Below are 27,862 nucleotides of genomic sequence, written 5' to 3'. Positions count from 1 at the left end.
ACGCAGGAGTCTATCCCCGTTACAATGCGCTATAGACCCCTGGGAGATGGAGTCTATCCCCGTTACAATGCGCTATAGACCCCTGGGAGATGGAGTCTATCCCCGTTACAATGCGCTATAGACCCCTGGGAGATGGAGTCTATCCCCGTTACAATGCGCTATAGACCCCTGGGAGATGGAGTCTATCCCCGTTACAATGCGCTATACAGTATATAGACCTCTGGGAGATGGAGTCTATCCCCGTTACAATGCGCTATATATAGACCTCTGGGAGATGGAGTATATCCCGTTACAATGCGCTATATATAGACCTCTGGGAGATGGAGTCTATCCCCGTTACAATGCGCTATATATAGACCTCTGGGAGATGGAGTCTATCCCCGTTACAATGCGCTATAGACCCCTGGGAGATGGGAGTCTATCCCCGTTACAATGCCCTATAGACCTCTGGGAGATGGAGTCTATCCCCGTTACAATGCGCTATAGACCTCTGGGAGATGGAGTCTGTCCCCGTTACAATGCGCTATAGACCCCTGGGAGATGGAGTCTATCCCCGTTACAATGCGCTATAGACCCCTGGGAGATGGAGTCTATCCCCGTTACAATGCGCTATAGACCCCTGGGAGATGGAGTCTATCCCCGTTACAATGCGCTATAGACCTCTGGGAGATGGAGTCTGTCCCTGTTACAATGCGCTATAGACCCCTGGGAGATGGAGTCTGTCCCCGTTACAATGCGCTATAGACCCCTGGGAGATGGAGTCTATCCCCGTTACAATGCGCTATAGACCCCTGGGAGATGGAGTCTATCCCCGTTACAATGCGCTATACAGTATATAGACCTCTGGGAGATGGAGTCTATCCCCGTTACAATGCGCTATAGACCCCTGGGAGATGGAGTCTATCCCCGTTACAATGCGCTATAGACCCCTGGGAGATGGAGTCTATCCCCGTTACAATGCGCTATAGACCCCTGGGAGATGGAGTCTATCCCCGTTACAATGCGCTATACAGTATATAGACCTCTGGGAGATGGAGTCTATCCCCGTTACAATGCGCTATATATAGACCTCTGGGAGATGGAGTCTATCCCCGTTACAATGCGCTATATATAGACCTCTGGGAGATGGAGTCTATCCCCGTTACAATGCGCTATACAGTATATAGACCTCTGGGAGATGGAGTCTATCACCGTTACAATGCGCTATATATAGACCTCTGGGAGATGGAGTATACCCCGTTACAATGCGCTATATATAGACCTCTGGGAGATGGAGTATATCCCGTTACAATGCGCTATATATAGACCTCTGGGAGATGGAGTATATCCCGTTACAATGCGCTAGACCCCCGGGAGATGGAGTCTATCCCCGTTACAATGCGATAAGACCCCTGGGAGATGGATTGCTTAGGTGGAGTGCCACACTTACCATCAGCTCCCAGTACTCCCCCCATGTTACTCATATGCTGAGTTGGCGGTGCCGGGGATCGAACCCATGAACCTGTGGTCCAAAGGCGAGAGCTCTACCCACTGAGCTACCCAGACACAAAGAGGCCGTCTATCTGGACACACTGGGAGATGGATTCCTGAGGTGGAGCTCCACACCTACCATCAGCTCAGACTACTTAATACACGTCTTAGTTACCCAAGCCGTGCTAGTACTCATATGCTGATTACTAAACTAACCAAAACGACAGATGGAAGAGCTAAGGAAGGTTTTAAATATATATAGTGAAGCAGTTGTTGCCATTGTCAGCATTCTAAATGACCTAACCTTCGCAACTCTTGCGGTGCGGTCGTTATGCAAACGCTAACTTAAGTTCTCAACGACTCTGTGGTTCCTAGGAAAAAAAAGGTTCCTTGAACCTTTTGGTTGAAAAGGGGCTCAAATATCAACGGTTTCAGCGCAACACGCAAACCAAGCATGCACATGGAGTCCATGCCTTGAACCATTGTTCTTTATAAAGAACTCGCATGGTTCCTTCTGCAGCCTTTCTACAGCATGAAGCTGTTTTTTGGGTTCCGTACGTACAGATGTTTTTTAGTATAAGCATAGAGTGATATTAAACATTTCCTTCATACAGGTCAAGTCATGCAGGTATACACAACAAACCATCTGAACAGCAGGCTTTCAGCGATATGACTTCATATGGAGAAATCTAAAATCTAAACAGAGGTTTAGGGTATAATGCCCTCAATGTGTCCTTAACATTAAATAAAAAAAAGTTTTATGTAATTTGTTTCCTCAAGGGACAATCCCAGGATAATTAACTTTGACAAGACATAATGGTCTTCAGTACGATGATGACCTAAGACAACAACAATTAATAATAATAATAATAATAATACCGATAAATAATAAATATGAGACGTGTGTGCAAATCAACCATGCAGTGAACTCTGAGTGAGTGAGGAGGTGAGGTGAAGTCTACAGTACAGACACACTGTTGAAACTCAAAGGGAGAGGGGAGATCTTCTCGTGAGAGAGCTGGGGTATCTCCTCGTGAGATATAGGGGGATCTCCAACATAGTCTATAGTAAAGGAGGTTACATTGTTGTACTCTCACTTGGTTTATCTCCTATCCTCTTTATATCATTTTTACCAATACTTTCCATGCCTCGGTGCGCTTCCTTCCTTCTCTCCATCTACACCTGGTCCCGCAGTCTGGCTAGCCTCTGAGAAAGCTCATCCTGGGTCGACAAACAATAAAATACCACACAGATACAGTAAGACCATCACACCTATAACCCATTCTGACCTGAGATCAGATTCATACGAGGTTTCCGCCGGACACACACTGGTCTGACGAACCCATTCTGACCTGAGATCAGATTCTAAAAATGTCAGTCGTTCTTCGATTCTTTTCAAAAATAGCAGACCTACAAGCTTGTATCGCGCCACTCGGTGGCGCGATATGAGCTTGTAGATCTGCTATTTTTCAATAGCTAAAGCATGACATGATGCCAACACCAAAATGGGTGCCCGGTCAGAATGGGATAAGATCACTCAGCTCAACCTATGGGGGACATGCAAGTTATACCATAACATGAATAACATTAAACAGATGTATAGAGCGTCGCAGTTTCCACCCCCTCGAGAGACCCGGAAAATAAATCCCTGTTCATTTTTCCTCATAAGACTTTTCAGAAAGTATTTATTTAAAGACGTTTATACGCCGCGGACAAAGCCAACTCTTGTCGTGACAAATCATGACAATGAACGCAATGTTTTGGGCCAAACAAATAATTAAAAAGTAGGAAAAAAAACAGCAGGTTATAACACTTTTTTTTGTTGTTTTTCTTCTTTGTAATTATTTGTTTGGTCCAAAATATTGTGTTTGTTGTCATGATTTGTCACGACTCGAGTTGGCTTCGTACGGCGCTTAAAAGGTCTTTAAATAAATACTTTTTGAAATGTCTATGGGAAAAATGCATTGGGATTCATTTCCTGGGCCTGGCGTCGTTATGCGACAAGGCTAACGCATGACAACCTCTGTCCCTGGTTGTTTTTATTAGTAGTAGTGGTATTGTGAAGTTATGAACACACTTAAAATAAGAACATAAAAAGTGACATTCTGCAGTATACATGATGAAAAAGATTACATCACACGTGTGTGCACATGCTCACTAAACCATGGCAAAATAGGCTAGTATGTTCATGTGCATATTTACTTTATAAGTGTCTGTGTGGCTGCATGTGGATAGTTTCTATGAATAATTGTCTGTGTTCACCTGTGTGTCTTTTCCTGTGTCTGTGTGTACATCGTCCATGTGCAAGTGTATGTGCAAATTGTGCACGCGCAAATGTACAATCAATTCAATGATGGCAGATTTGCTTGTGTTTCAACTTTCAACTATTTTTCATTTACCGTTGGTCCGTTTCCATATCAGTTTGTTCATTTAATTCATTCAGTACAGCATTCCAAAGATGTATGCATAATGTATAACTTTAATTGTATGGCCTCGTTCAAAAACAAGTTACAAAGTGCTCTATAGTAAAACAACGACTATAAAAGTGAGTTAAACCTTAAAGTTTAAGATATAATAAGTCTTAAATGAGAATTCCATGCTAGAAGGCTTTCTTACCTTTATTTGTAGTTGTTACGTCCCCACCAAAGAGGTCCAGGTGTTATTTTGTGCATTATTGGCTATTTCCCCTAATATAATGGGGGTTGGGTTTTTGTGCTAATTCGCTATTTCCATCTAAATAAGTACTAAAGTGTGCCGCTTGGGATACTATTTACATTATGAAGAGAGGATATTAAAAAAAAACGAGCGATGGAAATAAGCGAATATGCCCCATTCAATTCAATGAAATTCAATTTAATTCATTGAGGGCTTATATTAGGGGAAATAGCCAATAATGCGCTTTTGCACAAAATAAGACTACAAATAAAGGTAAGAAAGCCTTCTAGCATGGAATTCTCAACAAGCCATCCGTTAAGAGACAGCTGTACGATAGAAGTGAGTTTTAAGAAGAGGTTTAAAAGAGGACATAGTTTGCCTCCCTGAGATCCCCAGGCAGAAGTTCCACAGCCCAGTCACCCTTAGGCCCAAACCACACTAGCTGCTACTGCTTGCAACTACTCGCAACTCCTTGCAACAAAACAAACCACACCAATGCAACTCCTTGCAACTGCCATTGCAGGAATAATGGTTGCAAGTAGTTGCAAGGCGACTCTCTGGTGTGGTGTGGTTAGGGCTTTAGTGACAAGCCAAGACTTTGTAACCTTTAGTAGGGCCCTGTTGGAGGATATCAGGGTGCGACCAGGCTCATAGGGAGTTAAAAGATCGCAAATATTTCTGTGTGGAGTTTGCATGTTCTCCCCGTGTCCCCTAGGGTAGGTAGTGGGTACCCTCACAAAAAAAATGCAGTAATCCTGGTCACTAAACTGCCTCCCCCTGGCCAGCTGGGGCGCCTGATGGAGGGGAAAGGAACTGGTTGGAAATAATAACATGTTCCTTCCACGTCCAACCAGGGAAACCCCCCCTGTCAACTTGGACACTCGGGCATGAAGGAAGCATGAGTTCAAGTCCGTTGCTCTCCCCTTGTCCCCCATATATGGGGACTAGGTTGGTGGAGGGTGTGTAGAGCCCAGGATCACATTAGATGATTGACACAGGGGTGAAAAATGGGTTACAAAATCGTGGGATAAAAAAAGAAGAAAAAAAAGAAAAAGATCGCAAATATAGGCAGGAGCCTGACCATTCAGGGCTTTAAATGCAAGCAGGAAAATCTGTAAATCAATATAAAACTAAAAAAGGTAAGCAATGCAGTGAAGGGGCGGCAGTGGTGTAATGTGCTGCTCACTTCTCTTAGGGCGCTTTCACACCGGACATGTTTGGTTCGTTTAAAACGAACCATGGTCCGCTTACCCCTTTGGTTCGGTTGGTGTGAACGTGCATACGAACTCTGGTGCGGATCAAAGAAACGAACCATGGTCCGCTAAAAAAGGCCGAACTCGGTTCGCTTCCAAACGAACCACGGTGCGGTTCGTTACTGGTGTGAACGCATTCGGACTTTATAGAGGACCAAATACAGTACGATAGCCAAAATAGCCGTCGGGCGTCGGCAGTTGTGAGGCTGCATTAATAATTAGTTATAAAAGCATGTCTTTTTTACGGGGATCACTATTGAGCTGACAGTCTGATTTTAATAGTAGACGCATATATGTCGAGGCGCACTGCGCAGCGCAAATGTAATGGCAGCGTGGTTCACATGCGCAAAAATAACAGATGTACAAGTTGTACAGATGTACACGGAATGGTATGTACGGTATGGTAAATTTGGAGCGCATCTCTCTCTCAGCGCATGCAAGCAATTATATCTACAGGCCTTTAATATAGCCTATATCAGACTATGCGCTCTCTCTCTCTCTCTCTCTCTCTCTCTCTCTCTCTCTCTCTCTCTCTCTCTCTCTCTCTCGTAATGACGGCACAGGAAGACGCATGCAGCCCCTGTGCGCACCTGTGCGTAATGTGACTATATCGTTAGATTGGAAGACAATACAGTCTGGGCTGACAACACCAATTGAAAGTAGAGTTCCCAAGGATTATGGTGATATTTAAATTTTAAAAATCGCATAAGAAATGAGCGAGATATGCCTAAATAAAATGTTAGTGGTCTTGGCAATTTATTTTATTTGTGTGCGATCCGGGGCGACGGCACGGCACAATAGATTTTCATTCATTTTTCAGATCATTGTCATGTCATTGCAGTGCAAACCATTAAATATAGCCTATATTAACTTCATAGGCTATTGTACAATATGTGACATATTTCTTTCACCCGGTATTATTGATGTGAGTTGATCAAAATAGTATTGCCTAGGCTATAATGCTTGACTTGTATAGCCTAGGCTATACAGTAGGCTATATAATGCCAGCACAGTCATTATTCTCTTTCTTTAAGACTAAAGGCAACCCTTGACTTGATGGGCTTTCTCAAATAGACTACTAATAATAATGCGACGATACCAGAAGTCCATTAACGTAATCAAAGCGATGCAATGACAAAGACAGTGAGAACAACAAAAGAACAAGCTGACGGTGTGAATCAAACTATATATATTTTTTTGTCTTTGGCACTTGTCTCTGTTCTGTTGCCTCGGGAGGTGTTTTCTGCTAAACAGGCTTCGTTGTTTTTGGCTTTTGGCGAGGCTGCAGCTAGCTGCTATTGGTCCACTCCGACAGGCTGTTTTATTTTAAGCATGTGCCGCCGCCACGCAAGTTATGACAAAGCATGTGAGTCTTCATGTGTGTGTGTGTGTGTGTGTGTACATGAGGGGGAGAGACAGAGAAATATTTAATTGCGAACGCAGTGAGCCACTTACTATGACAGCAGGGGCTGAGTGTCTGTGTGTGTGTGTGTCACGCTGTGTGGTGTCACGCTGTTACACCACCGGCCCGCCACCAGAGGGCGCAGCTGTGGCACGCACGCACGCACGCACACACACACACACACACACACAGGGCGCAGCTGTAGCACACACACACACAACCACACACACACGAGCTGCGTTCGCTTCACGCGTTTGCGCGTCTTACTTGTGTTAAATAGGCTATACACAGGTGGTCCCAAATGATTCATTGATTACATCACGATCACTATAGCAAAAGACGTAAAACTAGGTCAACTCAATTACTCAATTAGCTGCAGCGGAGCTGTTCTGACTTGAAGCTCAATACTAACTGACCACCTTCAAGTTTAAACCATAAGATGACATGGAAATGCCCGCCGATTTGATGCGCAGAAATATATATCTAATCGGGTTAAGGTACATGGAAGAAAAGTCCTTTTTATCGGGGATACCTTGTTGTAGGCTATACATCTCCGTGAATTGTCAGCAAGCACATTATTGTTCAAACACCTACTCCTCTGTTCATCTGTTGCTCTTATTTGGCTAATAAAATAATTAATATGAATGAATGCAATAGCAAGTTGTTGCTGCCTGTCATGTTGCTGTTCTCTTCTCTCTGTGTGACTGAAGGTTGCCCCAAAATTTGTAGACAATGATTTCCCCTCATGTTCTTTTCCCCCTCACTATTTGGTTCGCTTAACATGTCCACGTGTCATTTGTTTACATATTTGGTACGCTTTACAAAGTCCAGTGTGAACGCCAAACGGACCAAAATCAAAATGCTAATATTTGGTCCTTGGTCCTTGATCCGGACCTTCTAAGCGAACTTTGGGTGTGAAAGCGCCCTTAGTGTCAGAAGCCTGGCATCAGCGTTTTGTAACAGTCTCCGTATATTTTGTTTGCCGATACCCGAATATAGTGCATTACAATACAGCAGGTGTGTGTGTGTGTGTGTGTGTGTGTGTGTGTGTGTGTGTGTGTGTGTGTGTGTGTGTGTGTTACCTGTTCTGTGGAGGCTACACTGGAAGCCACTGAGCCTGTCTGACCCTCGGGGAGCTCCATGTTGAGATCCAACCTGAGAACACAACACACAGAAATGTTTCAGCATTTCAACCAGCAATGACCAGCATGTCACGCTGATCCACTGATTCTCAACATGTGGGTTAACTTTAAAATGTAACTCATTCTTTGCAAATGATGAATGCATTTATTTTGTTACTATATACGTACGTACGTGTGTGTGTGTGTGTGTGTGTGTGTGTGTGTGTGTGTGTGTGTGTGTGTGTGTGTGTGTGTGTGTGTGTGTGTGTGTGTGTGTGTGTGTGTGTGTGTGTCTCATACCCAGCTTCATCTGCCATTTCGTGCATCAACGTGTCCACTTCATTCTGTGCAACACACAAACAAAATGGCCTTTTACAAACCACTCAATGCAGTAATTTCATTCAAACCTTCATTTATTCTCGAGAGACATTACACCTACTCATTGGTTTACTTTAACTGATGTGATACTTGACTTTCTTCTTGGTGGTTCATGTGTTTTGCTTTTCGGTTCTCCCTCTCTGATGTAGTGCCAAAGTCTGTAGTCCTAAAACCCTAAAACAACGCTTTCGGATTGCTGACTATAGAGAAGTGTCTATTTGTACGTCTCTAAATGTTTTGATGAATTGAACATGGTGGACCCTATTGTAAACAAGTGTAATGCTGAATTGGGTCGTCCACTCACAGTTAACAGTCTTTGTATTTAGTTTGTGCTTGAAATGTACTGTAATTCTGCAAACTGTTAATACATATTTCAATCAATCAATCAATCAATCTGTAGAGCTGAGTGCTTACAGCTGATATACTGCTCTGATGACCACTATACCAAGTGAAACCAACATTAGATGCATGCCATAGACCTTAAATGCAAACACTCATAACCGCTTGTGATTGGCTGGCACGCCGTTTGATTGTTAGTATCTTGTTGATACTCTTCAGAACATTTCCATAACTGCAGTTGACGGAAACGCACATAGATTAAAATGTACTACTGCCTACCTTTTTGGAAATATGCAAAAAATGTGTTCAACATTTGGATGGAAACGTAGGTGAAACTTACATGGATGAAACTTAGAAACATGTGTAGAGTACAACTCACAACCTAATCACACCACAAGCTAATGCATAATTCCGCATGATGAGTGGTTTTACTTTTGGTACTTTAAGTCAGGGGTTTTCAACCTTTTTATACTGAAGTACCACCACAGAAAATATCTGGCACTCCAAGTACCACCGTAATAACTGATGTTAGAATACAGGAGCGTAGATCTTCCCCATCCTAATCAGCTATTATTAACCCACGAGGAAAATGTAATTTATTCTTTAAATTGTTTTGTTTTTGTTCCATTCCTAAGACAATTTTGCTGCTGCTCTGATGCACAACTGATATATTTCTAATGCTCATGTCATGCTCATTTCAGCACGGCTGGAGAGCCTATTTGAACCAATTGCTTGGTCAGAACTACCTCCTCTGAGTACCACCAGAGGGGGGCTCAAGTACCACTAGTGGTACTAGTACCAGTGGTTGGGAACCCATGCTTTAAGTAGCCTACATCTTGTAATAGAGAATGTTTATGTTTTTATGTATGGTTTCAGCGTGGTGGGACTACCAGGCCAGCACAATGTTACCTGTGGTGTGGTCAGGGCGGTGCAGGGGTTGACACTAAGGTCTCAGAGGCACTTGCCCGTCGAGCAAGTACAGGTCATATTATACTTGCCCAAAGTAAATTGTCCATTATAAAATAATAGGTGAACTCCTTCGCATAATGTTCTTCACAAAATAGTCAATAATATTTAATGACGACGGGGATGCACTTGCCCGTCTGGCAACCTGAAAGCAAACTCCACTTTCCTGAACGTTTTATTTACTTGCAAGGACAGTGTCAACCCCCGTGGCCGGTACTACCAACACCACAATGTTAGCTGTGGTGTGGTGAGGGTGGTCAGTATTAACAGCACAATGTTACCTGTGGTGTGGTGAGGGTGGTGGTGTTGCCCATGGTGTCTTCCATCTGGGCGGTCTGCACGTCCAGAGTCTCAAACTGGTTCTCAAACTTGTCCATCAAAGCAGAGATCTGCACAAAGATATACAGAGGTTTAGTCAAAATGTCTTCTGGCCCCTTCCAAAGGCCGGCGTTAACCAAATTAACCCTTGTTGAACATGCTGCCAAAGTATATAAGGATATCAGTGGAAATGGCTGATCTACAGCTATCCGTGCGTGCATGTGTTGTACCTTCTCCAGGTTCATGTTCTTCAGTGTAGCGTCCATTGACTTCACCACTCCAGCCATAGACTTGGTGACCTGGACAAACAACAAATCAACAACAAATCTCTTTCAGCTTTGTACCACTTGTCTACCTTCCTTTATACACACACAACCTGGTGTCCGTATTTTGGGGCACGTCGTTATAGGTGAAAGTTTTCCCAACTTTTCAAAAATAGCACAAATGGCAGATGTACAAGCTCACCATGCATAGAAATGGGAAATGGCACATTTTGATAAATATTTACCTTTAAAAAAAATTGTCGTACATATAAATGTTCCTCATGCATGTGTTTTCCATAACCAATCTAGGCATGAACCCTAGTCAACAACCAACACAGCAAGCTGGTCAGTAAATATATGCTACAAAGAAACTAGGACAGACATCAAATCTAGCATCTGTCTAAATAGCTCAACATTTAAATAGCACACGCAGCCTCTGTGAACAAGGTAACAAGTAACAAACATCTGGATAATATACCTAGCATGCAAATAAATAGAAGGTGGGTAGTCTTATAGATATAAATGTGTTTGATGGAAACACAACTGACCGTTTTATGACAATATTAAAAATGAAGAGATTAAAAGTAAATTTCCTTGTACGGCCACTAGGTGTCACTTGTGCCTCTTTATCTCCCCGTGTCTACCAAGCGGCCTACCCAGCTCTATGTAGACCTGGGAAAGTGACCACACTGAATGCCCCCCCCCCTGGTCAAATCCATCATTCCAGTGGTTGATTCACTGAAGGACATTGTGTTACTTGGGGCGGGATGGTGGCTCAGTGTGGGTAGCACTGCGTTGCCTCACAGGAACAGGACGTTCGTTTGAACCCGACGAGGGCCTATTCTGTGTTGAATTTGCATGTTGGGATGGTGTTCACGACTTTGCTCCCACACCAAAAGACAAGTAGGGACATAGTCCCGACAGTGGCACACTGTTCTTACGGCTACAGCTGGGTCCACTGCTCCTAATCAGTGGTGGACAAAGTACTTGGACTCCAGTACTTGAGTCAAAGTATAGATACTGCTGCTCAGATATTGCTCAACTACAAGTGAAAGCTTCTCAGACAAATCTGTACTTAAACCATTTTGGGGCGGGAACCCCTTTTGATGTTAAAGCATTATGTTATACTTTAGCTATTGAAAAATAGCAGATCTACAAGCTCATAGCGCAGCACCGAGTGCCACGCTATACGAGCTTGTAGGTCTGCTTCGTGAAAATCGTGAAAATGTGCCTCAAATCTTTGAATATATATTCTTTCAGTCTTTAACTCAAATCTTTGCTTCTGGAGGGTCCCTTTGAATAACATATTTTCAGATGGGGGTCGGTGGCCAATTACATATAATAATAATAATGGGGTCCTTGACATGAAATATTGAGAACCACTGATACAGAAACATGAGGTTTTTCAGAAAAAAATACATTTTTAAAATACATTTTTAGAATTTCGATGTCAGGCCTATTAAGTTACAGTACTGAGTACTTTTTCTTTCAAGGGGCCTAGGAAGGTTGAGAACCCTTCTCTAACTACCTGACCTGTCAACATTTTCTGTTGCTACTAAGCTCTGTGACCGAGACACCCGAAGTAGTGATTCCACTTAAGAATTCAAAAGTAGAAATTACAACGTACATTTTATTTTTAATATCAATGCATTGCTGTGTTGAAAACTGAGATTTTCCATTAAATGTAATAGGGCTTAAGTGGTTAATTCACAAAGTACTTTTCCCCCTTCCTATTAGAGTCAAAAGTACAATGTCTGTCAAAGTCATTAGTATCCAAAAATTCTAGTAGTACAGATACAAAACAAATTTAAAAAAAGTTCTTAAGTAAATGTTACTGCATCGCATCTGCAATGTGAGATATCTGCTATTTTCAAAGATTTTTCAAAAAAAAACTTCAAAGATATTATAAAGAATATATAAAGCATCAGTTGTCTTCCATGTCCCTATATTGTCTTAGGCTATACAATTTCATTGCTCTCCAATATTCACTGTATATCATGAGATTTTATTTCATGAACTGTAGGCGCCTTTATAAGAAAGATAATAAACAGTGCCATGTCGGATAGGCTGCTAATCTATCTACTGAAGTAAGAAGCAAACTAATATAGAAATGTAAGAAGACAGTTATCCCATTAAAGCAAGGTGGTACTCTAACTCAGTGATTCTCAACCTGTGGGCCATGGACAACCGGTGGGTTGCGAGGGTATTGCAAGTGGGCCCCCAAATAATTGGCAAATCACTAAGATTTTAATGATTGAAAATATATAACATTAAATTAATGTGAACTTAAACCTTAAAAAAATGTTTTCTGGCCCGGGCCGGCCTAGCGGTCCGGGCACCTAGGCTGGTAATCCAGCCACGGGCTTGAGTCCTGATCCCGACGACCTTTGCTGTGTGTCTTCCCCCCCCATCTCTCTCTCCCAGTTTCCTGTCAAATCAATACTGTATATCTATCAATAAAGGCAAAAAGCCCCCAAAAAACGAAAAGAAAGGATTTCTTTGTGATACCAAATAGGAACTTAAAAGTATACTGCGTTAGTTCCACTGATCCAAGTCCGAACTCAATCGATTGGTTGATCATTAACACGTTCTGAAAACACACCTGGCCCACCCATCTGATTCGCTAGATGGGTGGGCCGCGGACACTTTTGAGATGTTCACGTGGGCCCCGATCCAGAAATGGTTGAGAACCCCTGCTCTAACTGTAGCTACCTGACCACGACATCAAACATCAAAACGACATCACCGTTTCTGTTGATTCCGAGCTCTGTGGTCAAGAAACCGGAAGTAGCGATTCCCTTCACTCTCATTTCATGGAAAGAAATATCTAAACAATTATTCTTTTCCAAATGAACTCAACATAATGGAATATGGGGAAAGTGTTTGTTGCGACCGCATGTCGCATTTACTATGAAAATGTACATTTCCCGTCAGTCAGTCAGTTAGTTAGTTACTTAGTCACCCCCAGCAGTCTGCTGTCACACAGGCGGATATGTTGATCTGACCCCCCATTCCAAAGCGCCAGCGCTCGCCAAGCAGTCTGCTGTCACCCAGGCGGATGCGTGGGCGAGGTCGCTTCCTGCCCTCAGGCATCTTACTGGTATTTATCTTATATTTGGACTTATACCCAGAGAGCTATGAAACCAACTTAACCCAGTTAGTCCGGTAGCTTAGCAAATAAATGTGGACACGGCTGACAAAAGCGCCACATTTTTTCCACACGTTCTCCATAACCATACGTTTCATTTTGGAAGGGGAGCCACGTCATCAAGATGTCAGAAGGCGGCCATCTTGGCGTTCAAAGATGGCCGCCATATTCTATAAGTGCCACTATCTCAGCTTCTAAGCCACTTATATGGCCCTAAGCTTCCGCACTAAGTGTTCTACCAAAGTTCAACTCGCTTTAGTTCCACTTTCAGCCTGCCGTTCCTATCCAGACATGTTATTATCGGCAAAAATATGTCCAAAGAGTTTCAAACATTCTCAAAAAGATTATTGATGAAGGTCCAGAGGGACCACAACGTCAATTTGAATACAGATGATGCTGCTGAGCAAGAGCATATAGTGCAGGACTTTTGCTCATGAATGCTTCAAAAAGATCATACAAAAATAAGACAATTCCTAAACAGATTTTTATTAAAGTTGTAAGCTTTGAAAATATTTTTTTCCGCTAATTTTGCATGACATGCATGTAAAATAGGGCGTAAGTGTTTTAAAGACTAAATAAAGAATATTAGATTTTATGTCTGAGTCACTCATGCCATTTGAAGTATACATTTGGTTGCATCTGGACAACTTCCTGCGTAGTCTCACAGTATGTACTACTGAATTATGTCCAACATTGCATGAGTCATCCGAGAGTTCCCTCTGGGAGCAATAAAGTAGCATCTTATTTGATCTACTGTAAAACTCTGCATTAGAACATAACCCTGGCATTCTAAGTAAGACATACTGTTAGCACGACGGACTGTAACACTTTAATATGAATCATTTGATAATTGATCATTATGGCAGCCTGGTTCAGGCATGCATCACCTTGTTAACCCATTCTGAACGGGCACCCATTTTGGTGTCAGCATCATGTTATGCTTTAGCTATTGAAAAATAGCAGATCTACAAGCTCGTATCGCGCCACCGAGTGGCGCGATACGAGCTTGTAGGTCTGCTATTTTTGAAAAATCAAATCTGATCTCAGGTCAGAATGGGTTAATAATGAAACTGTCAGGATGTAATAGACATTTTTAGAATCTGATCTCAGGTCAGAATGGGTTAATGAACATCGTGGAGAACCTTTCTTTACCTGTATCGTGCAGTGCTAATGCAATTCAACCTGTGGATGTCCGCTTTAGCTCTCATCAAAGTAGATCCACACATGCTAACCTCTATGCACTCTGTATGTGTGTGTGCATGTGCGTGTGTGTGTGTGTGTGTGTGTGTGTGTGTGTGTGTGTGTGTGTGTGTGTGTGTGTGTGTGTGTGTGTGTGTGTGTGTGTGTGTGTGTGTGTGTGTGTGTGTGTGCGTGTTTGTGTGGCAAAACTGTCCTGCCTGCTAGGTATCACACAAATATATATACAAATTACAAAATACATGCTTCAAAACAAAGTCAAGAAAGACAATTTTAGTGCCAGTATCCTGACGTCCTGGGTTTTTTTTTTTTTTTTTTTATAGAATTGTGCATAATAAGTTATGTAAATCAACAAAGGGCTATCGTGCACAAGGAGGGCCAAGCATCATTAACTCCGTAATGATGTTTCATAGTTGTTACCCAACGGAAGCTGCGGTTTGCAGTGAGTCATTTTCACCCCTTCTTCAGTGGATTTGACTGGTATTTTTTTCCGAAATGGTAAACGTTCTCTAATGTTAAGCATTGCAGGGAAACTAAGAGATTGCATTTCACTGAGCCATTACCCTCTGGAGACACAGACCTAACTCTATTAATGCCACAGCCAATGCAGCCCTTCCTGGTAAGAAACACAAAACATCTACGTACATGCTGTAGTAACAAATTATGTTCTGAGTGTGGCATGCTCTTTACAAGATTTAAGAGTTTTTATTTCGGAAACATTTTCCTGATGTTACTTGACCTTGATTATGTTGTTCTTATTTGCTTGTTGTACCGCCCTGTTTTAATTTTTGTTTGTTTTTACTGTGTTCATTGTACAGCACTTTGTAACCTTGTTAAGAAAGGTGCTTTATAAATAAAATTTACTTACTTACTTAATTACAACCCTCACCGCCCACTGTAGGTTCTCAATTAAGGCTTCAAGAATACATTGAAGGTGAATGAAGCTGAAAAGTGCCTAACCATATAAGCCCTATATACTGGTACTTTGTTGTATGAGGAATAGCCTAAAAAGCCCAAACTACATCAGCTATTGTTGTTCTTTTTGGAATAATAAAAAAATTAAAATAACACAAATTGCCTGCCCATAATAGGGATGCCAGGTTTGAAGTGGTTAAACACGTTTTATAAACAAGGTGAGTAGGTTGGAGAGGCTTGTTGTCAGTATTGGCAGAGAACGAGGGTTTCAAGCCCTTTTCCAATGTGACCCCATAGACCCCTGGGAGAAGGATATTGCTAAGGTAGTATCAGCTGCTTCCCAGTATTTAAGGCACGACTTGGTTACGCCAGCCCGGAGGTCCAAAGGTGAGTGCTCTACCAACCGAGATAGCTGGACACAAATGTTTTTTAAATGCTGTATTATGTCTCGTAAGACCCAGAACTTTTTCCAGTAGCAAAGACAAAAACGGACGAGCAAAGAGGCATGGTGTTAGTTGTGTGTTCTCTGACTGCTTTGAGCGCAGGCCTCCAGGTAGCACTTAGTCTGTTATCATTCTCCCTCTCTCAGTAACTGGCCAACAGCATAATGGCTGACAACACCAGAGTTTCATTCATTCAATGATTTGCTTGTAGAGCGACCAACCACATTGAGTAGTTGTGACCATAGTTAGATTATAATTCTATTAAAACTCCATGACTGTGACTCAAGATAAACAATTCTGAGGGAAGAATTGTTGAACTAGTGGAAGAATGCACGGATATCCAAACATGATCAATCACGCACATTTTAAAGACTGCAAAATATGCACCAAATCCGGGCAGGGAAATTCCTTTCATTGTGTATGCTGCCAACGCTAACTAATTAGCTTGGCTACAAAACATGATTGTCATCCCTTTTAATAAGTAATAAGTGGGCGTGGGTGGTGGATTTTGTGAACAGTGGGCTGTTTTTATAGCGTGTACACAATAGAATGGCGCCAGAACAAGTATTGTATTGTTGAGCTACCGAGTCTCTGCTTGCTTTGGAGGAGCTCACCAGGAAATGAAGTGTGTGTGGAGTGACATAAAGAGACATACGTGGCGAGTTATGGAGAATACTGATGGCGCTGTTGGGGACAGCTTCTGCAGTGTCTCTCAACTATGAAATGTAAATGAACCTTCCTATCATACAAATAATTGGCGGACCCCCTGGGATAACTCTGGGGACCCCCTAAAGGTCCACAATAGACCCACAATATAGGCATCAACCTTTTTCAGGTCAAGCAGCGAGAGAGATGAAGCATTGACCCCCACTACATATTGTATAAGATAGTGTTGCAGATTAAACTTTTTCATAAGATAGCTTTATAGACTAGACACACATTCTATGTTGGATTCATGGTCAAGTGTACTATTTTCAGAGATATTTAGCCAACTTGCTCTTTGCTCTTTTCCGTCCGCTTCCGGGTCACGACTGGAGTAGACGTGTGCTGCTAAGCTAACGCTCCCATGCACTTCAAATATATCTTTAAAAACCTCACTGTTGCATTCAACTTCGCCAAAGTGCATCGGTTATATCCTCGAGTCTACACTATTTTGCTTTGTTTTATCCGAAATATTTGACCTAATAATGTCCAAAAAGGGGAACAAGAAGACCGACTCGGCGCCACCGGCACCGACACCACAGACAGCTCTGTGGACATGGCCACTATCGCCAAATTGATCGAGGAACTCAAAACTACCCTCACCGTTGCAGTGATGTAACTAGGTTTCCAATGTAATGAGTCCCAGGATGCAGGGATGGTCTTGTAGATGAGTCCCAGGGACATTTGATGAGTCCCACTTCAGCGACGTTGTCGGTCACATTTTGTCATTTTTACAAATTGCAGCATTAAACTATCATTTCATTTTTGATTGTTATAATGTGGTTATATTCATGTAGAAATGTATGAAAGAAGTGAATACAATTCCAAATCTGAAAACTTTAATATTTGCAAAGATGTTTGCAACAACAGTGCAAAGTATGCAAACAGAACAACACAACAGTGCAACGTATGCAGAACAGTAAATAATATAATGGCACCAAAATAATGTAAAATATATAAATAATAATAATAATGTGGTGCAATCAGTGAGCTAAAGTATGGTGCATTTAATGCACTGCAGCACAGCTCATTTAAAGTGACTCATTGTCTGTTTGTTACAGTGCATTTGGAACAAGAAAAAGTCTCTGTAGCACTTGTTCTAGGTGTACTTCATTGTGTACAGCTTCCTATCCTTGGCCTTTTTCTTTGGAAATTTATTTGGTGCCATTTTAATGTGTGGTGGCACAACACACACGCAACAGAAACAACAATACCGGCGTGTCACTGTTATTGTGAATCGGGTCTGCTTGTCACGCTAAAACATGTTCCCCTAAATATTTCGGTCGGAGGCAGCGCGGTTTAGTTGAGAGAGTTGCGACATCTCCGTTCACTGCTTATTCGTGGGGCTGCAACGGGCTGCAAGCGTCACTGATCACTCAATTGTCGTCACTCTCTCTCTCTAAACGGCTCTAGTCTACTCTAGAGGCTGCACTCGGAGCGCTCCGCTCCCCGGTCAGAGCTCGCCTGAGCAACATGGCGGCGCGTTGTGTTGACAATGTAGTTACAAATTAGTGCTTCTACAACGATTTCTACATGGATTTTATTTTTTATAACATAGGATGAGGTCGGATGTGGGCATACAAAATTATCGTTTCCGTAGATTATTGTTTTACCGCATTTTTTTTCCCCGCGATTTCTTTTCAGTGGGAGTACAGTAGTGCATCCCATGGACGCACAGGTTGATGGTCTATTGCGTCCCAAAACTATAAACTGCGTTTTTGGACGCAAAACGCACCCTAGTTACATCACTGCCGTTGAATTCAAGACATCTATCTCATCCCTGGAAGCTAAGCTGAACAACATTCACATCACGCTTTCTGACCATGGACAGCGTTTGACTTCGCTAGAAGACGGCGCAAATACGTACAGCGATAGAGTGGATGAGCTCGATGCTAGGTGCACGGCTATGGAGGAATCCTACGCTAAAATGAAGACAAAAATGATTGACACTGAGGCACGTGGCCGACGAAACAACATAAGATTAATCGGGCTGGCTGAATCAATCGAAGGAGATCAGCCCAATTAATTTTTCTCTCAGTTGCTGGTCAAAGTCCTGGGCAAAGAATTGCTTCCTACACCACCCAAGCTTGAGCGGTAATAGCTCGTGTCCACCGCTACAGGGTAAAGGAGATGATCGTTCGGGAAGCTCGGAAGAGAAGGGGGCAGCTAACCTACCGAGGGAAACCTCTCAGAATATTCGAGGACTACCCCCAAGAAGTTGTGGAGGAGCGATCAAAATATAGGGACGTAATGTCCACCTTGTACCTACAGGGCCTCAAGCCATCGCTCCTCTATCCATCTCGGCTCTTTATCGTTACTAAAGACGAGAAAGAATATCTCAAATCTCTCTTTTCTTGTCTTGAAGGGGCATGTTTTGCGCAATAATAGTCTTTTCATTACTGTATGTCTGCCCTATGATCGCTGAGATTTATATTATTGAAATTACAATAAAAACATTTTGAAAAAAGTATTTGCTCTTTTCCCTTTACACCAACTCTCCGAGACATAGCCGATCTACAACGCCTCACGTTGTGAGCTAGGCGTCTCTGGGTATCTGGAGAACTCGCCAGTTTTCCAACTCGCCGCAGCAAAAGATCTTCATCAATGTGTTCATCGTTATGCTAACGTGCTGTCTTCATCAGTGTAGTGTGTCAAACCCACAGCTATTATAGTTCATTTTCAAAGTGATCAAATTATTTTGTGCAATTAAATGGTCAGCTAGATGATGACAAAAAGTTGAGTATGTGAATACCAATGATAAGTAGGCCTACCAATAATTCAGGATATTGTTTACAAATGAAATACATTGTTTCTGTACTTTGGTGTTTAAACTTTAGCATTCCTATACTTAATCTACTGTAAACTCTAAAGAACTATCCTCTCTCTCTCTCAATTCAATGCAATTTAAATGAAGGTGACGGTAAAACTAAAATGCACTAAACCGCGGCAGAAATTACATTCCCCTGAGGGGCAGACGAGGGCACCGGTGACCACCAGACCCCGTGCTCCGTTCCCCCATTGGGGACTGGAGATGACGGGACCGGAATGCACCTCCTGCCCGAGGATATGATTGCTGGTGGCGGTTACTACCATTATCACTACTACTATTGACTATTGCTGTGTATGTGCATGTATGAATGTACGGGCATATATATGCATGTACAGTATATATATTTTTTGAGTGGTGCAACCACTGCTAGGAACAGCAATGTCCGTGTTCACCTATGTGTTGTTCACCTATGTGTCCGCCTATGTGACGTTAATGAGCACCAGTATGACTATTAGTACCAGTAGGGGCGCTGTTGTGCCAGAAACAGAGAGAAAGATAGTGCTGCACTGTTGCCTGCTAATGAGAGAGAGAGAGAGAGAGAGAGAGAGAGGGGAGGGGGGGAGTTGCACCACTCAGTTCACACGGGTGTGATTTTTCTTTATATATATATATATATATATATAGTTTCTCAGTTTCTGTCCCTTTTTCTTTTTGTTCTGTCTTTCTATTTTTATTTCCATTTTTCATTTTCATTTTCTTCTGTCTTCTGTGAATTTGTGTGTTATCTTATTGTTTATATCCATTTTCATGCGTATATATATATACACTCTATCTTTGCATTTATGTTTGCTGTTTCTGGACGGGGGGGAGGGGGGCGGGGTACAAACAAATTGAACTGTTTTGACTGAAATGGGAACAAAAACAAAGTAAACTGGCGAGTTCTCTGGTATCCGGTCCCGGACGCCCTGTTCAAGACCCACCATATAGTGTTTAAGTGGTCAAGTCCCTCACAGGACAGCTGTGACGCAAGTGTTGACATGTGACTCTGACCTGGTTCATGGTGACCGCAGTCTGAACCCTGGCGGCCACGGCGTCCACCCGAGCGCTCATCCTCAGAAAGTTAATGGACTGGTTCTTCTGACGGATGGCGTTCTCCGCATGGATCCTGGCCACCTCCGCGTCACCCTTCTGGATGGCCTGAAAGACACAAGACAAGATGAGATTCAACTTTACTCCTCCCAGAGGGCTAGCGCCTGACGTGGGCCGCAACGGGCTGGTATGACGTAACTTTTTAATGATGATGATTTTTAAGGTTTTCAGGCCACTAAGCCCCCATCAGTCCTGTATTGCGCTGATCAGAGCAATGGTCAGATGTGTGCAATTTGGTTTTAAATCTGTTTTAAAGTAGATATTACATGCGGTGCCCTGGCTGGTGGATTACTGAGTAAGAGCACGGTTACATTTATACTAGTCTTTTTTGCAGCTGAAAACGTCCCAAGGTCCCCTCTCTCTTCCGCTTTTCCTGTCTCTCTCTCTCTCACTGTATCCGTCTGAAATAAATCATAAAAAGCCAAAACGAATAATATAATTTTACATCTCTACGCGATGATGTGAGGTCACCATCAGGGGGGCAGTCAGCCAGATATTTCGTGAAGCCTCATTTGAAATCGGTAGTTCATATAATGGCCTGTTGTGGCGCTGGACTGGACCCAAAAAGCCCCATAGCTCCATAGAGGCCCATGTATTTTGGCCCAACTTCACCTAGACTGTATTACCTTAATAAACATGGTCATGAATACTTTCTTCTTCCAGTCACTAGTTTAAAGTCTCATTTCTAATGTCATAATATTCTTTTTGGAAAATTATGGTCCCATTAATTAAAATAATGACCATAAAGTCGCGTATGTTCTGAGGGGCGTGGCTACCGTTACCGTCTATGATCGGGATTCCCCTCCCACTCAAGAGTCTTCTCCTCCCACTCGAGTCAAAATAAAAACCAACGGAGAAGAAGGGGGGAAGTCCCGCCTCGTTGTCTGGGCAGCCAATGGCCAGCTGGACCCAAACGGAGCCAGCCAATGGCCAGCTGGTCCAAAACGGATCTAGAAACTAGAAACTTTACAGTGCATTAGAATGCAAGGGATTTCAGGCTTCATTTTACGTTCATGTTAGACCCGGGGAACGCTTTGTCCATATTTTTTACAGTCTATGGTCACCATGCAGGGACAGTGCTGACCATTGTACGTTGCTTGCTGTCGTGGCTAATGTTTCAGGTTGAGGCAATACAATGTATTTCCGATGAAAGTGACAGAGTAGGCCCTCCCACTCTGGTTTATCATCCAAAACTAGCATCTGTATGTACAGTAGTACCTTCCTTGTTCCCTTCGGCTGTCTTATCATTATGTCAAAAACTATCTACATACCTGCCGACAGTCACATTGGATGAAACAGTATTTCATATTTCAAATAAAATATATTTATTGGTGTGGAAATGTACTTGTTCTGGATCAGGAAATATGATTATAGAGTAATACGTCTGTATATATACTCGCTCTGGATTAAAGGACCACTTCACCACTTTTCAACCTATCTTCATATACTAGTCCTCACTAATAATCATGATAAAATGGCTACCATTTTTTTCTACTCAGTCTGTGTCTCGTAGGAGGACTGTTGGCAGTTCAGAAACCCGTCCACCAGTGACATCATCGATGGGGAATCCAAGCTATTAGAAACTGCAGGCTTTCTAGTCCTGAAAAGTTGCAATGCAAAAATGGAAGCCATCGTTCTCACGATAATAAAAAATCGTAAACATTTTTGTAAAAAGAATATTGTTTAAAAAAGATCTGCCTAACGATGATCACTGGTGGACGGGTTTCTGAACTGCCCACAGTCCTCCTATGAGAAGCAGACTGAGTAGAAAGAAATGGTGCCATTGTATCATGATTATTAGTGAGGACCAATTATATGAAGATGGGTTGAAAAGTGGTGAAGTGGTTAGCCTCTGCTAAATGCCTAAATTGTATACTCTCATTAACATTTCTTGGGGGGTGTATTTTTGTGATGTTATTCTTCTGATAATAATAATAATAATAATACATTTTATTTATAAGGCGCCTTTCAGGGCACTCAAGGTCGCCGTACAGGTTTAAAACAGTACAAAAACACAGTTAAAAGCAGAACAAAACACAGCTTGCAGCAGAAGACACTAGAGGTCACACAGAGTCATATAGGCCTGCCTAAACAGGTGTGTTTTGAGGTGAGTTTGGAAAATGGTGATAGAGTCCATGTTTCTGATGTCAGGGGGGAGGGAGTTCCAGAGGTGAGGGGCAGAGCGGCTGAAGGCTCTTGAGCCCATGGTGGACAGACGGGCTGGGAGGACTTTCAGGGTGAGGGAGGAGGCAGACCTGAGAGACCGGGTGGGGACGTTGACGTGGACAAGGTCAGACAGGTATGGGGGGGGCGAGGTTATGGATGGCCTTGAAAGTATGGAGAAGGATCTTATAGTCAATGCGGGATTTTATGGGAAGCCAGTGGAGTTGGTGTAAAACAGGGGTGATGTGACTGATGACAGGGGTTCTGGTGATGATACGTGCTGCAGTGTTCTGGACCAGTTGGAGTTTATGGAGAAGTTTGTGGGGGAGACCAAAAAGAAGGGAATTACAGTAATCCAGGGGGGAGGTGACGAGAGCATGAACCAGGATAGCGGCACTGTGGGGAGTGAGTGAGGGGCGAAGGCGGTTGATGTTTCTGATGTGGAAGTAGGCAGACCGGATGGTGTTGTTGATGTGGGTGTGGAATGAAAGGGTACTGTCGAGGACGACACCCAGACTCTTAACCTGAGGGGAGGGGGAAACTGAGGTGTTGTCTATGGTGAGGGTGAAACTGGGTTGCTTGGAGAGTGCGGATTTGGAACCAATGAGGACTACCTCGGTTTTATCACTGTTTAATTTGAGAAAGTTTGAGGTGAACCAGGATTTTATTTCCAGTAAGCAGGTATGGAGGGAGGAGGGTGGGAAGGTGGAAGAGGGTTTGGAGGAGACGTAGAGCTGGGTGTCGTCCGCGTAGCAGTGGAAATGGATGTTATGTTTGCGGAAAATCTGTCCAAGGGGGAGGAGGTAGATGATGAATAGGATGGGGCCAAGAACAGAGCCCTGGGGGACACCAGAGGAAATGGGGGAGGGATGGGACGTGAAAGATTTTAACTGGATAAACTGAGTACGGCCGGAGAGATAGGAGTGAAACCAGTCTAGGGGTGTGTGTGATAAACCAATGGCTGCAAGTCGGTCAAGGAGGGTGGAGTGGGAAATGGTGTCAAAGGCTGCACTTAAATCAAGGAGGATGAGGATGGATACTTGTCCAGATAGAGATTGATGATAGAGACTCGAGTCAAGGTTCACACCCACAACTGTGACACCAAAGACCTTGAGATCCTAGCGGGCGTCCTACAAGGTGACACTCTGCCTTCCTGTTTATTATAGCGATGGACAATGCTTTGAGACTCACTGGTAGCAAGAATGCTACATCCGTATAGTCCCATTTTCCCCAAAGCAGGTAGGTGAATAAAAATTAAATAATTAAATAATAATAATAATAATAATAACTGCTATACATTTAATAAAAACGTATAGACATATACAAATATATTTCTGTACGGTTGTATACTGTATGTTACAACTGTTCTGCAACTAATGTTGGTTAGCCAGCAACTTTCCTTGTATTGAAACAGTCTCTCTCTCTCTCTCTCTCTCTCTCTCTCTCTCTCTCTCTCTCTCTCAAACCAAAATATAAACTTTCCAGGAAATGAAGAAAACCATGTTTTTAGAACAACACAATACTGCCTCATCAAAGTCGGTATGGTGACTTTATACATTGTCAGATACTTGAATGTGTCCTTATATATTACCATCACTTTACCCAACTACAGCTCACGGAGTTAACTAGTGGAGTTAGGAGGTTTTTGACCATTAATATGGAGATAGTCGGTTTGTCCAACAGTTTGAAGATCCAATGGAGTTAGAAGGTTTAGTCAGAACTTGAAGCGCTTTTTAAATACTTTTCATGGGTTCAATATTTGTAAACCCCACACACAGAGATAAGGGATGTTCAATAGCACTGATTTTATTAAAAACTAAAATAAAAGTTGACATTTTGAGTCTGGAGATAGCTGGTTTCTGACCGACAGCGACGATAATGATGCACTGTAAAATATCTCATTTAACTCTCCAAAAGTGTACGAATGGACCCGAAGGGTCATATTAGTAACACAGTAAAATCATCAGTGTAAATGTAACTCTTGACTTGAGAGTCTACAAGTGTAACCAAATGGACCCTTCTGGGTATACACAATGCAACGTGTGTTCCAACCTTCTTGACTTTGGCCTTCTCTATCCTCTCCTCTTTGTCACATCTCTTGGAGTTGCGCTGGAGCTCCTTGGCAGCGAACTTGAGGTTAAACAAGTGCTCTGTAAGGTCATGGTGAAGGACTTTCGTAACGAGAAGAGTCACACATGTTCCAAAAAAGTTCTGCTTTAGGTAGCAACCTAAAGCAGAAGCAGAAGGTTGCTTTAGGTAGCAACCTAAAGCAGAAGGGATAACCTTCTAGATGTCACACAACAGGGTCTGGGCCTGACAGCCAAATATAGTATATCTGATATATCTGGCCCGCTTTCAAAAGGTTCTGGAACGATTTACGGTACTCAATACAAATACATACAGTACATACATAACACAGTAAACACTAGCCGCAATTTGCAAATCTAGATTTTTTTATAATGGGATGAATCTAGAGTTGCAACAAGCTCCATCCACTTCCTATTCATAATTTTTGGTTTGTGATCTGCTTGTCTTAAACAACGTTAAACTCACCAACATTGCAGCTGTAGTCCAAGCTTGAATTATCCTCTTTCAATCTGCCGAGCTTGTTTTTCATAAAAATCCACCGTAGAGATGTTATGAGCTACTTTCTGTCAAGACATCCTCTGCAAGTGATTATTTTTCTAAGTGCTGGAGTTTGGAAGCACAGTCGTACGTCACTGAACGGCCCTGCATTCCACCTGTTTCGAATTTGCACATAATGCAGGAGGCAGCAGCGTTAACAAAAACGAGTGCTTCCAAACTCCAGCACTTAGAAAAATAATCACTTGCGGAGGATGTCTTGACAGAAAGTAGCTCATAACATCTCTACGGTGGATTTTTATGAAAAACAAGCTCGGCAGATTGAAAGAGGATAATTCAAGCTTGGACTACAGCTGCAATGTTGGTGAGTTTAACGTCGTTTAAGATAAGCAGATCGCAAACCAAAAATGATGAATAGGAAGTGGATGGAGCTTGTTGCAACTCTAGATTCATCCCATTATAAAAAAATCTAGAGTTGCAAATTGCGGCTAAGTAAACACACAGTATAATGCATAATGTAAACCGAATCAGTGCTGATCCTGTACAAACACTGGACCCATCCGTGGACCTTTCTGGGGGTCCCATGGAGCCACTACTTGACTACTGAACTGTAATTTGGTGCTATTTAATTTACTTTGTTTGCATATACTTGCACTGTTGTTTGTTTGCATAACTCTTTGCAATTGTCAGATTTAGAATTGTGTTTATTTCTTTCAGGTACATTTTATACATGAATATAACCATACTATAACCATACTAGATGAAATGTGAGTTCATTTTTTAAATGCTGCAATTTGTAAAAATGACCAAATATGACTCCTAACATCGTTGAAGCGGGACTCATCTAAAAGACCACACCTGGGTCCCGGAACCCATTACATTGAAAACCTATTGACATCACTGAACACTGTATTAAGCTGTGCTCTGCCCTGCTACAGAACATTCAGAACGCAGGAGAACTGGGCCATTCTGCTAGGTTGGCCCTTTGCCCAAAAATCATCATTTAAGGATATAAATGACTTTGACCTCTTTGTTACTCCGTTGGACCCTCAAATTGTTAGCTAACACATGTGCATAATGTGTATGTGGTTGGTTAGTTATTGAAGCCTAAATATGGTTGTTAATCAAATACTACTATAATGCGTGAACACAATCTATGCAGTTTCAGGGACCATGCAGTTCTCCATGCAGTCAGACAGTAAGTATAGGCTACCGTTATTTTTCTATGGCAAAGGAATAGCATTATAGCAACTTATTTCGTTAGATTGTTTCACTCAATTTGACGGAATATTTCAGCACTGCCATAATAACTGGCTAACGGTCAGGCTAACTGTTAAGCACGGATATCAATCTCAATTCGTTTGATTTCCTGAGTGAAAGGATACTCTCCATAGCCGACATGTTGAAAGTTGCTCTTATTTGTATCTGATACAAATGTGCGGTTATATAAGGTTAACATCAAACCGTCCTGTCACCCCTTTCTGATCTGTCAGATGCCCCCAACACTAGTTTGTTTTGATTCTTCCCGGTGTTATGTCGAGTTTGATGACCAGATGAGATCTGTGACTCTAAGGAAAACTACTAACCTACATTCCAAGTGACAATGCAACTATAAAAACATGACATGTTTTCCGCCAGAATGTGTGGCCTCAGTGCAAACTACACGGAGCAAAAAGCCACACGTTCTAAAGCAAGCCACTGGGTCACAGATTTCGACGGACCACCGGTTCTGGTGTAACAATAGATTCGCTCTTTCGTAAGCATTTCCGCTGTCGTCACACAGTCGTCACCACGTCGACGGCGTGCAGTGTGCACACCCCTGGTGCACGTGCACACCCCCTCCTCCTCTCGGCTCTCGCACGTCACAGAGCGTTACCACCCACGGGGGCGCGCGTCCAAAGCAGACGAGTTGAGTTCCCGTCTATAAATAATCTGTAGGTTGTGGCAGGGTCTACTAATAACTATAACGGGTGTGACGACTGACGACATAGCCTATAGCCTACTGTTGTGTTTGTGTCTATTTTGTTTAATGAATATTTTGTGATCTTCATCATCAACCACGAGCTTTATAGCCTATAATTAATGTGGCTATTTTAAAACAACAGTAAAACTTTGCAACGCGTCCTTGACTCAATTGTTTTGGGTGAATGTATGCATAGTGTAGGCCAATTGTAGGCCTACTGTACAGCGCCTTGGACAATTAGGCCCCATTACCTGCATCATTGCATGCAAGCGTCCGTTTGTCTTTGTTATCGGTTTATGCCTATATTTTGATGTGCGTTTATTTCTTCTTTCACTCGATGCACGTGTCTGGCCTATACCCCGGCCCCGGCGGCCCGCATGTGGCATTAGGGGTTTTCCTTTCTTATTTTAATTTGTGTATGTCTGTATACAGCAGTGTTGATTTCGTCGACGAAAAAGATTTCGTCGACTAGGCCTATAGCTGCCTAACTACCCTTTTCTCACTGACGAAAACTAAATGGAAATTAGTCTAAAAACTATAGACGAGGGACTAAGATAACTAAAACATATACAAATTTGCACCATCAAGACCTGCCAAAACACATTTTAGTCGACAAAATCTCATTAACTTAAAAACTAAATTAAGTTTTATTCCAAAGAATATA

The 27,862-nt window shown here is 42.5% G+C and overlaps 1 protein-coding gene across 2 annotated transcripts; it reads right to left on the bottom strand.

Annotated features, from left to right (window-relative positions):
* Positions 1-996: 996 nt before the first annotated feature.
* LOC310873034 (charged multivesicular body protein 1b) lies at positions 997-26,762 on the bottom strand. Of its 2 annotated transcripts, XR_014570446.1 has the most exons (9): positions 26,621-26,762; positions 24,705-24,802; positions 20,391-20,537; positions 10,133-10,201; positions 9,866-9,973; positions 8,202-8,245; positions 7,863-7,935; positions 1,308-2,691; positions 997-1,215 (listed from the first exon to the last, which is right to left on the bottom strand). XR_014570446.1 is itself a non-coding variant. In XM_083785313.1 (8 exons), the coding sequence occupies exons 1-8, from the start codon at positions 26,634-26,636 to the stop codon at positions 2,647-2,649; spliced, it is 600 nt and encodes a 199-aa protein (XP_083641439.1). In that variant the 5' UTR covers positions 26,637-26,762; the 3' UTR covers positions 997-2,646. The 2 variants fall into 2 exon arrangements, 1 of the variants encoding a protein (XP_083641439.1); XM_083785313.1 differs by having other exon boundaries at positions 997-2,691.
* Positions 26,763-27,862: the final 1,100 nt, after the last annotated feature.

The sequence above is a fragment of the Protomyctophum parallelum genome (genome assembly GCF_964188405.1).
Source record: "Protomyctophum parallelum genome assembly, chromosome: 16".
Taxonomy (NCBI): domain Eukaryota; kingdom Metazoa; phylum Chordata; class Actinopteri; order Myctophiformes; family Myctophidae; genus Protomyctophum; species Protomyctophum parallelum.
Note: the sequence above shows the minus strand (reverse complement) of the source record. Positions and strands in the feature narration are given on the sequence as shown.